Source organism: Achroia grisella, unplaced genomic scaffold (assembly GCF_030625045.1).
Source record: "Achroia grisella isolate CSIRO2021 unplaced genomic scaffold, CSIRO_AGI_Agris_v1 utg779, whole genome shotgun sequence".
NCBI classification, from domain to species: domain Eukaryota; kingdom Metazoa; phylum Arthropoda; class Insecta; order Lepidoptera; family Pyralidae; genus Achroia; species Achroia grisella.
The window spans coordinates 3582054-3598219 of NW_026713019.1; the positions used below are offsets into that span (position 1 = coordinate 3582054).

The window sequence follows — 16166 nt, forward strand, 5'->3', positions numbered from 1 at the left end:
TTACCACTTACCATTAAGGCGTGCGTGATCTTTTTTACCATTCCAATGACATAAAGAATATAATAATAATAATTATTATAAGTACTACCGGTACGTTGAATAATAAATCCGTGTTTGACAAAAGACTAAAACATTTGACTACCATAAGCAGGTACGCAAGTCCATTTTGTTTTGTACTTTACCATCATACCAGAAATGGAGACTTTTATTACGTCACTATTTTGGTTTATTTAACGACAGTTCTAAGTTCACTGCCATAAATAACCAAACTAGTTTGTCCAGAAGTACAGTCGTTTTGGGATCTTCTTTCTTTTGAAGTCGTTAAAATATACAAAGTTTATTTATAACTGTTTCGGCGGTATCATACGCATGTTTATATTATATTAATTTCTGTTTGTTAGGCAATTACAATGAAGCAAAACACTAAATGAAAACAGGAAATTTGCTACAATATATCAGTGGAAAAGCAGTTAAAAATTGTAAATGATAGATTTTGCCTTTGGTAACGTAGGCGTAAACGTAATATCAACTTTGAAAAATATACACTATCTTGAGGAGATAATGACCATTGCTCTAAGAATGTCCCTGACGGGTCTAGGTAGGGTAATTTAAAATGGGGCGAGAACAATATATAGACAAGAACAATAGCAAGATGCAGAGCTACAGGACTTAGCACATGACAATAGTCCAAAACTCTCAATAAAAATTGGTCAAGCCATTTTTCAGATTAGCGCATAGAAACAGAAGATATTAGAGAAGAAGATATTAGAATATTGATATTTTCCTTCTGTATAATTCTTGAATTTCTTCCTTAAAAAAAGTATCTGTGTTTCAAGTTCTAACTCTAACAACCTCTAACAATACTCCGGAAAAACTGCATTGAAGTCCATGTAGTATTTTTTGGATGATGTGCAAATATACACTGTATGATGTATGTACTGATTATACATACATTAAAAACTGTTATTTTGACTTCTGTAGCTGTAATAAACACTATAAGTGTTTTTTTTATATCAGCCATATATACTGGTCCTTTACAATTTACTTATATGTATATTGATACATTGGCAGATACTTACTGAAGTGTTTTGACTCAAAACAATTAATAGAAATGCTGCCTAAAGCAATAAACATTTTGAATGCCGCTAAATGCCAAAGTCGTGACTCAGCACAGGAGGAAACGTCGCTGTGACTACCAAGTACCTATGTTAGATTTTTGTTTTGACATTTTTGTTAGGTATCGCTATCTAAGAAATATATCTTTTTGAAATACTGATGACGTTATAATATTGTTTTGTAATTAACATAATACACAATTTTGTAATAAACATGTTTTGTATAAAATTATATGATAATACAGCCCGCAGTCTGGAAATTTGATAAAAAAGTAAACAAGTACCTAATGAATTTGGTTTCAATGAGAATGAGATGAGATAAATTTATATCATATATGTCCCAATGAAACAATGTAATCAACAAATTATTATATATTAGCGGATCGGCGGCCTGACTTAAAAAAACTTTATATTATATTAACATATATATATCTAGTGGATACCATAATACATACTTATCTACTGAACCAAAGTAATTTAATATTTTCATTTAATTATTATGTAAAACCTTTATATTGGAGGTAATGAGAATAAATTGCTATTTCTTGCGGTTTCGCCTGAGCGAATCCGTTATATTTAGTTAACTGTACTCCTATTCTACTGTCTATATGTTATTCTATACTATTTATACACTAATTCTTATTGATATCGTCAGGGCACAGTTTTATATTAGTTCCATATTAATATTCTTCCAATGTAAGTTGTTAAATATATGTAAATAATTGAATGATATACTCATTCAAAAATAATTACGTATTATGTTAAAATAATAATAATTAAAATGCAATTTGTTAATAAAATAAACTATTAATTGAAGTCCGCACGGACAAAGTCGTGGAATGAAACTATTAAATTATAATTAAAAACGTAACATGCTAGCTAAGGGATCATAAATGATAAACAGGCCGGTTCTTTCTTCGTGTCTAAAAATAAATTAATATTAGTAATGGCGTTAATAGCCCCTAATGTATGTGTCGTTTAGATATATTATCTGAACCCTTTTGTCACTTCTACTTTCATTCTGTTTATCTTAATAGTCGACTTTCTACTAAAGTTCTGGACGTTACTTTTATGACGTTCATGACCTACACTAATTAATAGAAAGTAAAAAACAAACTCGCAAGTGGACCTTACATTAAAAAGCACTTCGTGCTAAGAATAGCATTATTGCGATCTCCTTTCTAAATTTGTTTTTTTAATCATTACTATTATACGTATAATGAAGTAATATTAAATGTTCTATCTATCGTGACACCTTATTAATATTAACAAATCGACAACGTAACTGCGCGTTTTGTAAATATTAAAAAGAAAAAGACGTGAGTTTTATTAATAACCACAATAATTTATATGAAATACCTAACAATGATATGGATAATGGAAACATATTTGGATGTTGCAATTGCATATAAGTATATAGTGTATGTGACATACAGGTGCAATAGCTATACTATTACATTATTGACTGCATTACATTATAGACATCTATCTTTTAGCACTAAGTTATTACAAGAAATATACATATGTTTTCTAAAAGCTAATATTCATGGTTAAGGACGAAATAAAATAAATCTCGCTATGCTTCATTATTATAAAGTCAAAGATACTATTTAAAATAGCTGTTATACATAGATATGCTAAAAATATAGGTACTATAACATTGTTACTCATAAATTACAACTCTTTATTTGTATTCAAGCCATGTCTGGAAGTCCAACCGTTAGGCATTTGAATAGCTTACATGACCAAAGTTTCAACCCTAAAGCGCTCGATATCGTCAATATTATTTAAAGAAATATGAACTCTATTCTAAAGGCAATATGGATATTTTACAAATGAATCCTTTGCATGACACGTGAAGCTTTACAGCGTACACAATAAAAATAACCGCTATACGAATACGAGTTACTACGGGACGCTACTAACACGGAGGAGAGGAGGGGTCTGTTCGTTAAAGACATCTCGGTTACTTGCACACAATATTATCTCATTCATTGTGCTTAGTGATCTTAAAAATATTAGAGATTGTACTGTATTTAATGGACAGTGATGTTTGAGAATTGAAAAGTGAATTTATTTTGGCTTTCGTTCAATTAGGCTAGCGTGGTGATCGTAATTCGTACAAAAGAGGTTATGTTGACTAAAGGATTTTGGACGAGCGTAAGTGTACAATTACTTTACTTATTTATCTATATCATATTAACTTTGTTTGATATATAACTCTAAGAATAAATACTTACCGATAGTTTTTATTGTGTACATAATGTGTATTTTAATATTTACAACCAAACGTTCAATACGCAATGTTTACAAAACCAAGTAATGTTTTTATTTTTTATCTATCTTGATAAGAATACGCGTTGAGTGTCTATATATGTATGTTCTGTTTTCTTTATTATTCATGCATGTATTATCCTTCTTAGTATTGATAAATATTATTTAAATACTATATTATATTACAAAAAATCATAATGACTTGTAAATGGTTTTTAGATATTACGATGTAAATCATCACTTTAAAATTTTACTTGGATACCTAATTATTTTAATTTTTCTATGTTTGCTAATAAATAATAGTCTGGATATTAATCATGAATAATGTAATAAGTATTTTAAAAAATGGTTGAATATTATTGTGATTAAAATATATCTAAGATTGTATTAAAATAACTTCATAATAACAGATCTTTGTTCCTAAACCTTAATAGCTGGTTGCTTGACACAGAGCAGGTAGAGACTCTCCACAGCCATATGCTTACACGTTGGTTTCGGAGATTTTTGTCGGAGGTCAGACAGTACTACATTATATTACCATAACTACTATTATATTAGGACAGGAATAGATTCTTACTTGCCTTTATATATTTTAGATATGTTGTATCAGTATGCTATTCAGAATTATTTTTTTTATATCAACCGGATTACAACAACATACTTCTGTAAAATGCTCCTGAACATGATGCCAGTTTTAATTTTAAAAATCTACGCGGTATTTGTCTTTTGACAGAAATCATTCAATATCAATTTATTTTCAGACACATAATTTTTCCTTCTGATTGCTAAATGGTTTCCCCATAGAGCAGTAACAGTATTCACTGAATTCACTGTTCATCCTATACCATTTTCCTCCATAATTGAATCTACATATTAGAATTAGGTACAACTGCGTCCATTAATTTTAATAACTCATTATTCATTATATTATATTCCTAATAGTGATTTCGAATTTATCTCTTTCGCAAATTATTACTTATGTTTTATTCAAATTCCAATGTAGCTTTGTGTGACACAGAATGATAAGGATATAAGTTGTTTGTTGTTATTTACAACACTAAAATTTAAGAAAGTATAAATGTAGTGTTGTTGTTTTGAAGTCCGAAGACCAATATAAGTGTAATATTAAAATTCTAATTGACTTTAAATTAGTGTGAGCTAGAGTATCGTCAAAATAACTCTTCTCTAATATGCAGCAGATGCGTTGATGAGATTCGTTCACCTGATGATGATAAAGAAGTGTCTGGTCATAGGCTACGGTAAGATATCATTCTTCCGAACTTACAAATCTTGTTGCATTGCTGTAGAAATAAGTGAGACAGACGTGCCTATATAGCCGATTTTGTATAAAGTCTGTCTAGCTTACATTCGTACTGTACACTACTGCTACTGTTGTTACTTGTACACTCATAAAAGAGGTTTCATTTGACTACCCTTGACCTTAATGATAAATATTACAGTATAATCTTCCAGTATGCTGTGAAGTAATTCTTGTTACTGTTATTTTATCTAATCTCCATAACGGGGTAAAAAAGTAATACGTCATCTATACTTTTTATCACCATTGAAAAAAAGAAGGATAGGTATGAACACTTTAGATTCAGTAAAACTAAAGGCTGCTTCGTATCAAGTTATTATAAACGTCCTTATTATATGAGAAATAAGAAACTTAATGCAAGGCAAACAAAACACGTTGGTTTGATGACGTCAATGCCATCATCGGATTAGCTTCCGCAACTGCTCAAATCTAGGTCACGTTGTCAAAATAAACTTTGCCGTATGTCATTCAATGGTCTAGTGTCTAATAATGCAGCCAATTTACTAATAATGCATTTATCAAAGTGGTACAAACTTTCTTAAAAGCTCTAGTTACCTTGTAACAAGGTCGGGGCGTGGGTTTGCCTCAGTAATGTATTGTATTATTGAGTACATAGTAAAAGCGGGTCGTGTCGGTGTCCAGTCCATCATATGGACCAGGGAAAGTTCAGTGAGGTGTGGATAACTCAGTTTCTTTTTCGCAAACGCCGCATGTTTCGCATGCGCGTCGCGTTCTATACGTCAGACGTCAGTGCTGCGTTGAACCTACGTTCACTTCGGACGCGCGATTGGCGCTCGTGTCCATGACGATACCATTTGGCTCGTGTTTATGAATAAAGAACAAGTGTTGTGTGAAAGATGAGTGGAGCGGGTGTGGCGTCCAGGAATGCGGAGCCTGTGTCCTTGCCCGCTCAGCTACCCGTCAGGTTGTACATGCGTGCTCTGCGACAATATCAGAAATTGCTCGATTTAAAACGTCTCTCCTTCAAGGACAAAGTAAGCATCGCATTTGAAAATCCTTTCCAACAGCATACAATTAACTAATTTGTGAATTATAACAATTATGTACCTGATTATTATAATGTAATTAATGCTTAATTACTATTAATAGGTAACGTATCGTTCATCTATTAGTATCTTGCGTATGAACAGTGTTCATGTTGGAGGCACACGGTAGCTTTAAGCTTTGAGTTTACATATCGGCGAGACGCGAACGTTCTGCATTACGTACGAGTGTATGTATATATGTATGTATGTAGGTAGGCATTAAATTATTATAATGTTATTCTAACTAGATCGATGTACGATTTACACACGATTTCCTTATTAGGTAATTAATTTGCAACAATGCTTTAGTCGATACGTTAGAAATCGTTGGACTACATATTTCATAATAAGCATAAATGGAGATTTTGTACAAAGTCGTCTGCGTGGGGACCGCGGTTTCATCTGCAGTCTGCAGTTATGCAATTTGTGTTCCTATTTCAAGAATAACATTTAGCTTGGGACTAGATGACGTTGAGAGAATTGTCCTGGAATGTTATTATTATTATTGTCAAACAGACAATGAAATTACATGATTAGGAGGATATCACAATAGTATAGGTATATTAAAGGCAAAGCATAAGAAGTACCTACTTCTGGTGTCACAATATATTTTGTAACGTCCGTGAGATGTTTTTCACATCTTTAGGCGATCGTTACAACTTTCCATAAAGTGAGCTGTCACTTTAGTCCTTACATTTACATAAAAAATCTTCTAATATCTAATTTCATTGTATATGCGTACTCTAATATTTATGCAGACAAATAAATCAAACCTGTAGGTATAATTTAACATCCTTATGTTAGCTAAATGAAAAATAAAATTATTATTCCCATGACCAATCATAGGAACAATAGTGCTATTATTGACATTGCGGTTAGCTCGACTTGTACACATTTGTCGATCACATTTGAATCAAACGTAGCAGGGGGCGAACGTCCTGCCATCTATGCAATATTTGTTAACCACCATCGCAGTAATACTTCTAATTTAAATTTACATTCAGTTTTTGGTATCGCTTATATTTTGTTTCAGTTTTGTGTTTTACAAATCGCTATTTAGCACTAAGGCTACTCATTGCTACCTTTTGTTGTAATTATATGTTTTTTTGGATACATATTATTTTATATATTGTTTTTTTTTCTATCAGAAGATCACAATAAAGAGTTTTTCATTAATTCATCCATGATAATGGCCGAAGTTACGACGCATGACTGTCATGTTATGTTATGATCAATATAAAAATAATAGGCCATACTAACGCTAGATACGTACGGAGCCGAGTGATTAAAGACAGTTACTGAATGATGTATAGGCGATTATGCCTAATAAATATAATAGGGACGTCAATGACCTTGAATTATGACGTTGTCACGGATCATAATTTTATTAGGTAAGTAGAGACCTCCTATTTGTTTCTCATATATACAATGTGGTCATAGCCTTTTTATGTACAAATTTCTTTTCTGTTTTAATTAGTAGGTATTTGCATTATTGTGACAACAGTAAAAGTAAACTAGGACACGTAGATAGCAATTTTATGAGTTTTCCTTTTAGGTCAGCTTTTGTAGATAATATTTTATTATTTATTTATTTTAGGATATAGGAATTTGGTCATAAAAAAATCTAAGAATGGAGAAACTTCTAAGGAGATATATCTGAGGTCTATCTCATCTACTTCCTCCGTCAAAAGTTCTTCCTCCTCCAAGTTGCTTTGTGTATTTCGGTTGTAGGGTGAGAAAGGCATTGAAATTATATGAATGGTAACACGGGAGTGTTATCACGGTGACATACGATAACGTGATTCTCGCAGAGATGCTATGTAGGTGACGGTCACAATTTACCCTCAGGTGAATTGTCAGCTTGTTTGAGAAAGGAAGTAAACGAATGAAGGGATGGGAAAAATATATTATGCCAAATAATTTGGGGTACTTCTTATGAGGGAAGCCGATGAAGGATATTGCAAATAAGTTCTAATGTTACAAAGCTTTTAATATAAGCATTTCATTAATATTTCAATAAGTGATCCAATTGTCTGTATACGATAGGCATATGAAAACGTTTGCAGATTTTATCATATTTGCACAGTAAAGTACTTCTTGTATTACAGATAAGATTGATAACAAGTCCTTTGTAATATATAACCTGGGTGTAGATATAGTTATTGCTACCGTGTATGAAAATAAACAGCATTGGATTTAATATTTTGCATAATACATAATCATGTGTATTATTAACAACTTTGTCTATATACTTATTGATGGTCGTTTTCGTTCTGAGTTTCTGCAAGAAGAATTTAAATCCCCAGTTCCATGTGAGCACTAAAAATATTCTTCATATTTTTGTTTTCCAAAAAGTTTACATAACTTTTCAGCGGCTATAATTTAATTATATATACATTTTGTCTTTACTGTTATACGGTTTAAGGCTTGACAACTCAAAGTATGTTAGGCTATTATCTCGATAATCGACATGAATAAATACCTAAATAGGTATGTACGTATACAATTGTGCCATTTACGCAAGTGTGACGGCATAATTGTTTCTTTTTAGCATGACATTAAAATGTAAAAACGGATAACGCGTGACAATGACAATACAATTTGTAATGGGCTACCGTAACTGACTATACATTTCAGGTGCTGCGAAAGAAATGTTGATATCATTTCTATTTATGTAGAGGAAATATTTGATTGACACGTGAAAGCTAATACCTTTTATTCTACATAACCGATGCTAATAATGACAAAACGATTGCAGATATAATAATTTAAACATTAGTAATAAACTTCATTGAAACACATTTGAACAGATATAAGTGCCCATGAGAGACGAACTTGACATTTATAATATAAAATTGAATCAATGTAGATCAGATCAATTGAAATTAGAATTAATAAAATCTGATCCGTTTTAGAAAAATATCGCATAACATATAAACAAATGTCAATTACGTATGTCTCTTTTTAGTGACGAGGTTAAAATATTTCTTATATTTATGTTAATAAATATTGTTTTATATAATCGTGTTCAAAATATTCTAAATTCTTGGAGAGTGCCGTGGGAAAGACAGATATTATTAATTCATACTCATATTCTTAGTTTTTAGGGGACTTTTTCTACACAAATACAAGTTTAATTACTACTGCCAAGATCCTAATAATCAACAATAAGTTCCAAGATTTAACCACTAGTTTATTTACATTATTGTTTATCAAACTGACTATTTAATGTAACATCCAGCGACCAGCAAGCATTGACTAGTTAAAAATTACTGACAGCAATCCGTGAGTGTCAATTAGTCAATGTTAATATTTAATATACTAATGGAGTCCATATTGCTACAATATTACATTTATTTTTAGATATTGATGGTGTAATTTGTTTTAATAATTATTAATTTAAAAAACCATCGGGTTTAGATGTCTATTATATATCTTTTGTTTGTACTGGACGCAGTGTGAACTGTTCAGGTTAGCTAATTAAAATTGAATTAATTAGATTATCGCAATATAATGCTATTAGGTGATCAGATGAGCTGAAAACTTGTATACGGTTTTAGACAAATTTTAGTTTTGACTAGGTATTGATTATAATGCTTAAGGAGTAAGTTTATTTAAAGTATGACGAAACTAATCAGCATCATGGAAATATTGGAATAGTTTTCCAACTATTGTTGTCAATAGGTAAGCCACGCTTTTACATATAAACAATACAAATACATATACAAACTGTACTACCTGTATACCCTAAAACTAATTATATTCAGTAAAGTTTTCAGTTCGTAAATCCTAAAAACCTATGTAATTTCATTTTTGGTGGTCGGCACTAGTAGGTTTCATAACCTACCGTTGCTCTCAATGCAATCGCACGCGCCAATCTCGTTAGCCGTCACACACGTGAGTGCATGATGGTCATTTGCACGATATATTATTTACACCTCGTTTTGTTAGAAGGACTATATGTTTGTACGTAATGTGATACAGAATCAATACGTAACTCTATTGTTTTACATAATAGGTAAAACAGAAGTACTCATATGTTTGAAAACATATGTATTTTGAGGGCTATATGTGATAATGTACTTTGACAATAATTTGTGTCGTATATATGATTTAAAAGGTAATTATTTTATTGAACCTAGGTAGTAAGTATTGAATTTATCCTAGCTAGAAACATAGGATCCAGGAATCCGTATTAGGTACTCACTTTTATTGAATAATTCTTATAAGCCTATAATACCTATACGCCAAAAATTTTTAGTACGATAAATCAATCACACAGTATCGTGTACTAGAATCGCAAGAAAAGTGCTTGCTACACAAACATACTTTCATTCCTTAATTCTATTTCTTTCACGTCCACAGTCTGGACAAGATAGGGTTGTCTATAACTCCATGAAAAAGGTGTGTAAGTCGAATATCGATAGCTGTCTATTGGCCGATGACAACCTTTCCGCGTTCATTACACTTCCTGTTGCCCGCACGCTGCGCTGTCGCCACGACCAATCTCAGCGTTTGCTGATTAGATACTTCCGTACATATGTCTGAAAAATGTATATTATATATACGTAGATCGACTATAGTCAGAACATTGCTGTGATTACTTTGTATTAATCGGGTATTAATTTGTTAGCTATGTTTCCAATTTTATTGATCTTCATTAATTTTGTATTAATGTATGTGTATGATTCATTAGTACACATGGAAAAATGGCGATATATCGCATATAGGAGAGGCAGCTATAAAATATGTGCACTATTGTTTGGTCTGCATTTTGGTAGGTTTTTGCCTACCCATTAATAATGTATACTCAAGTGTAAGTATTATCAGATAAATAACTCTTATTTGTACAGATATATACATATACTTTTACCTCCTTGTAATTATGAGTATATTGTATACTATTGCATTTCCGCCATGACTAAGAGCTTCATATTCTTGGCCTATATTCAGTAACTAACTTATCTAACTGCTTAAGATAAGTTTATTATGTATCAGAGATTGAAAAATTACCATTAAATTACAGGTATATGGTAAGCAATCTTGTCAATAGCTCATTTTATCAAAAACGTTTTGACGCCTCGGTGGTCTAGTGGTATAATATACTGCTTTACTTCCGAGGATCGCTGGTTCGATACGTCGCACGGCACAAACATTTGAATTCATGAGTATGATTGGCTGTTTTATATGTATAATATGTATGTATTTAGAAAAAAATATATATGTGTTAGTATCAGTTATATAGTACTCATAACACAAGCTTTAGCTAGCTTAACTTGGGTCTAGATGGCGCTGTGTGATTTGTCTTGAGATTAGTATTATTATTCTATTACATATTAATTTTATATACATATAATAATCGTGTTTTTAATATCGATATAAAAATTTGAAACCTTAACATAGAAAAAAATGGTAAAATATTATTGTAAATTGCTACTTTTTGAGGTTTGATGAAAATTAAACCACATTCATTATATATATAGGTAAGCGCTCTGTATTCATATGTTTATAGGAATTCACAGATTCAATGCTGCCGTACATTCCTCTATCTATGGCATGAAATAAAGCATCTGGTTAATATCTATGGAGATATTGTAGTTTTGTCTTTGGATTTAAATTGCATTCGTCTAAAATAAAGTAATATGCATTATTGTTGTAACTATATTTTAAGGAAGGAAACTATTATTTAAAACAAATACTTATGATTTAATCCTGGGATATAACATGAGTAGCAGCAGTTTAACCAGTTTACCAATCGTTATTTCCATTATAATATTACTCGTAATTTATTACAAAATATCCTTGACTCTTTCGCAAAAATATTAGTTAAAATAGATTCCAGCTATTGCGTAGATGCAATTCCTTAATAACTCAACAACAATAAAAAATAATATAATTGATACAAATACAGTAATTTATTTAAAACTACTCACTCTACGTTCTAATATCATAACTGCGTATGATAGAATAATTGCTCGTAATCTTGATTCAATTCTATTAATTCCCTTTACCTTGTTATTACCATTAGTTTAAATGTTTTTTTAATGATCTGGCTGTATAAGATAGTGCTTTATTATATTTTATTATATACTAAATACATTGTATACAGGCGAGGGAATTGTCAGTAATAGGGTATTCGATCATCATGGTATCTCCCCGGGAACTCCCGTAGTTAATTCCTGGTATATTCGTCAAAATCAAAGTTGACTAAGCTAATTTTATACTCGTCCTTTCCTACTCAATCATTATGAGAACAGGCAGGATGAAATTTCATCATAGTTAAAAAAAAATATATACAATGAATCTAATTCTGCCGCTAAAGTGCTTGTTTTGTAAAGTTTGTTTTGGTTTAGAATGGTGACATATGGCGGTGAAATACACATACAGAGTGTAGGGCATGATATGTTAGTCCTCAAAAATATCAATTCACTAGAAATAGGCCACTGTCGCCACTTTCCATTAGGTGGTCCGTCAGTTTGTTTGCCATTCCAGTAAAAAATTAAAATAAAATGATATGTATAACCTCGCATAGCTAGCATGGATCATTAACTAAACTTAAAAATAAAGCGACTGTAAATACTTTTATCACCATTGTTATTTAAGACATTATCATGAAAATGTTATTATTGTATCAAATGTTGTGAACTTGGTATCGGCAACGTTGAGTGGAATGTAAGAATCGTAACTATTATTAACAGATATATTTATACTTATATTTTAAATGCGTCGGTCTAAACAGATCTTAAATAAAATTTGATGTTAATTTCCCATGGTACAGTAAGATCATTGTACCATGGGAAACAAATATATCTAAAGACTAATAAAAGAAATATATATTACCAACTAGTAAAGAAATTACCTAAACATGAATATATGATTAATTTATATGCGGTCGAAGTGGGAGCAAGAGGACCTGCGAAATATTTCTACAATATTCAAAAAGATCTTGGCCTGTCTACAACTGCAGTAAGTTCTATATTAGAAAGGCCTACCAGATTTGACTTGGTAGGGAGAGAAATACGAGTGACAAACACGGGTTACAAGCTCCGAAACTGCTCGGAATTTCATTCTCTTCCACACCATGGACCCGGCTCCTGCATGATGAATTCATGGAATGCTAAGAAATTCGTCTCTAGACTGTATTACGAGGACAAGCAAAGGCTGTATTTTATCTCAAAAAACGATAAAGTCGCGGGAATCAGTAATACTACAGACTAGATATATTAGCACCACGATAATATTTATATCACGAGGATGGATGTAGACTAGATAGGTATATCTTTACTTTAATCCAAAAAAGCAGATACAGTCATGACTAACAGTAATATTTGTATAATTTAGAAATTCACTTCAATTACTCTGTATTTCAATTATTCAATTATTTGTAGAATATTTGTTTGTATTAAAATTTCACACTTTAGTTGGAAGTTCTTTAGATTGAGTGATCAGATTGTTTTAATCAGCAAAAATGATGACTTGATTAATGTTTAATATTATAATGCCGATGTTTATTTTAACTTTAATTTTTTTAATTTTCACAAGCATTTTGTACTTCTCTCATCAATAATTGGCACATAAAACATTAAAAATTAATACGTAGTAAGCCAAAACTCTGTTCCCATATTTGGTTATGTGACCTTCTTGTGTTAACTCTTTTGTTGTTTGATAGTGTTTATCTTTTTCTATAAAATACATTATAAAATAGTAAAATGCCTGAACAATTTATGAATGAACCAAAGTTAAGATACGATTGTTATTGTGATGTTACGAGTACTATAAATTAGTAATATATACCTAACGGCGTATACAATACTAATTAATAATAATCTCTACCATATGTAGTATATGATATAGACTAACGGTAGACGGACAAACTAAAATAATATCTCCGTATAGTATTAGTATAGACTCTACAGTAAGTAGTAATAATTATATAAAGAGCTTTTTTTCATATAAATTATTTTTTGTTCATAAAATATAACGTTAATCCAAAATTTAGATGCAGTAGGAACAACATTTCAACAACTCATTATGTAACTTTTAGAAAAAACTTTTTTTATATTGCAAATCTAATTCTCATTAAAATTTGTGGAGTATTTAATAATGTTTAAAATGACAAGTAATAAAGATACTGTTGCTTTTAGGAATCCCGCGCCCATCACATGGTTGATCATGGTTTCATCTTAGAGAAATTACCATATCGTGACAACCTTTTATCGGATCAGTGTCCACAATGACATTCATTTTGTTTTCTTATGCTGCAATTATGTTATATAGGGTTATCTACAATGCTCTCTATACAGCGTCTATTTTAGTCGGATAAGGCAATCCCGTATCGGACTACGTCAAATTATCGCGTGACATTATTATTATTATTATAGTAACAGTACAGATGATGAAATAATTTATTTCAACAGGGTATAGTAACTCATTTTTATTTGACCTTAACTACATATCGAATATTAATATAAATTGCTAACACATTATATTTGGAAAGACTTTGTTGAAATAGTTGAATCTCTATCACAAATTGTTTAAACTATGCAATTTATTTTTGTTCGGGATAATATCTGGTACTACTGATCTAATTTAGATTTTTTAGTTTTGGTTATAGAATATATAAAACTTCCACCAATATGAGCGGAGATGCAATATATGTTGAAAATAGAGGAAAATGTAACGCAGATGAATTGGCGCAACTCAGTAGTAGTCAGCTAGTAATATTTAAATATCCACAGCTCTGTCTAGATATAAAAATCACTGCGGTGATTAAATAAATGTCTCGATAATTCATAGATAATAATATTTTTTTCACGTCGAGATAACCTTCAATCTTTTGTTATCTTGATCTATCATTTACTACCTGGGTTTACTAAGGATGTTTTTTTGGTAGTCAGGTACATAGTTTGTGGTATTTTAGTGACTTTGTCTGAAATACAAACAAAGTTATTAAGACTAATATAAAAGACGACAATCCATTCAAAGCAGTTAGTATGTAAATTAATAATTATTCAGCGGAAGTGAGTAATATCAGTTGCGTGGGTGGAACTGCAATATGGGCACATAGATATAAACCATTTATTTTTATAACAGTTATGTATATGTGGTATACTGTGATTTTAAAAACTAAACTAAACAGTATTGCTTCTTTACCTGTATTATAGTAAATAAAGAGTTTATAACTTTTTTACCTTGCTATTAATAGGTGGTTTCGATATGTATTAATATTTCTTATGTTTCTCGACAGAGCCATTTCAGTACAACATTTTTTTAGAAGATAATTTTAGTTGTATTTTACATTACAGTGAATTAATACTTGATACTTTCTTTTTTTTTCTTATAACGGTTTACAGTTTTTATAAATTTATCTAGCTAGATCTCAAGAGTCAAATTCTCAATCTATGATGTATCACTACAAATTAGAACTTAAACTCGAGTTAATTGATTTTGGCCAGGCCTTGTGTGCCAAGATTTCATGTATCGTAATGTATATTATTTGATTTGTTTGAAGCTAAAATCAGAACGATACTATTAATCAATATAATAAATTAAACTTTGTATGTTCAAGTCAATATCAATATGTATTCAGAAATATAATAATGAATAATACTAGGTATGTATATTAAAATTAACAGAGATTTGTTGTGTCTATCATATTGAAACTTGCTGCCAATGAGGTTTTAAATTTCAGGGTGGTAAACCACTAGTAGGCCACCAAGACCGCAAGTTGCAATACACCAGTCAAGGCCTCTTATCTGCATTAAAACAGGCAAAAGAAAACCTAAAAATGGCTGGTTAGTTAATAACAAAATTGATCGTTATATTATCAAATGAAATAACTAAGTTACTAAAATATAGGTAATTCATGTAACCATGTGAGAAAAATTAACTAACAACTATCATCTTAATATAATACAACAGACAAATACTACAAATAACTTAGTCCTGAATTTTAGAAGGTATTTCGGGAATAAATCCCGATTGCTCTCAGTATGAAACTAGATTGAATATCCCGGATTTCTGAAAAACTGGTAACTGTACAAAATAGTAGACAACAACTCTACACTGTATATAGACTTGTAGTTGTATAGATACTTTAATAAATTTTAGAAAAAAATATTGGTGATTATAGACATTGTCTACTGAATACCGATCATTAGAAACCGGTTAGACGTTGGTAGGTAATTATGGCTGTACGTACTGCAGCACATAGAGGTGAACTAGTTGGGTACATTGAGATCTTAGATACTATTACATACCTACACATGGAATATTAATATTATTTATACTTATATAGGAATTAAAAAAAAATGAAGTAACATAGATATATCCTAAAATAGTTTTATTACGAACTAAACACTTATTCTCGTGCCACGCCGTCCGTTTATTCCCCCGTAAATTCAAACGGCCTTC

The 16166-nt window shown here is 30.8% G+C and overlaps 1 protein-coding gene across 4 annotated transcripts in view; it reads left to right on the forward strand.

The window, feature by feature from the left end:
- The window catches only part of LOC131850680 (inositol-trisphosphate 3-kinase homolog), an 88870-nt gene that overhangs the window by 48747 nt on the left and 23957 nt on the right, over positions 1 to 16166 (forward strand). The window contains exon 1 of one of the 4 annotated variants that reach the window (XM_059200989.1): positions 3064 to 3275. The exons of 2 other annotated variants lie outside the window; for them this stretch is intronic. In XM_059200989.1, coding sequence (XP_059056972.1) covers positions 3249 to 3275 — 27 coding nt within the window. In that variant the 5' untranslated portion in view covers positions 3064 to 3248. Of the gene's footprint in view, positions 1 to 3063; positions 3276 to 5469; positions 5703 to 16166 lie in introns of those variants that run through there. One more of the 4 variants, XM_059200987.1, reaches the window with a different exon arrangement.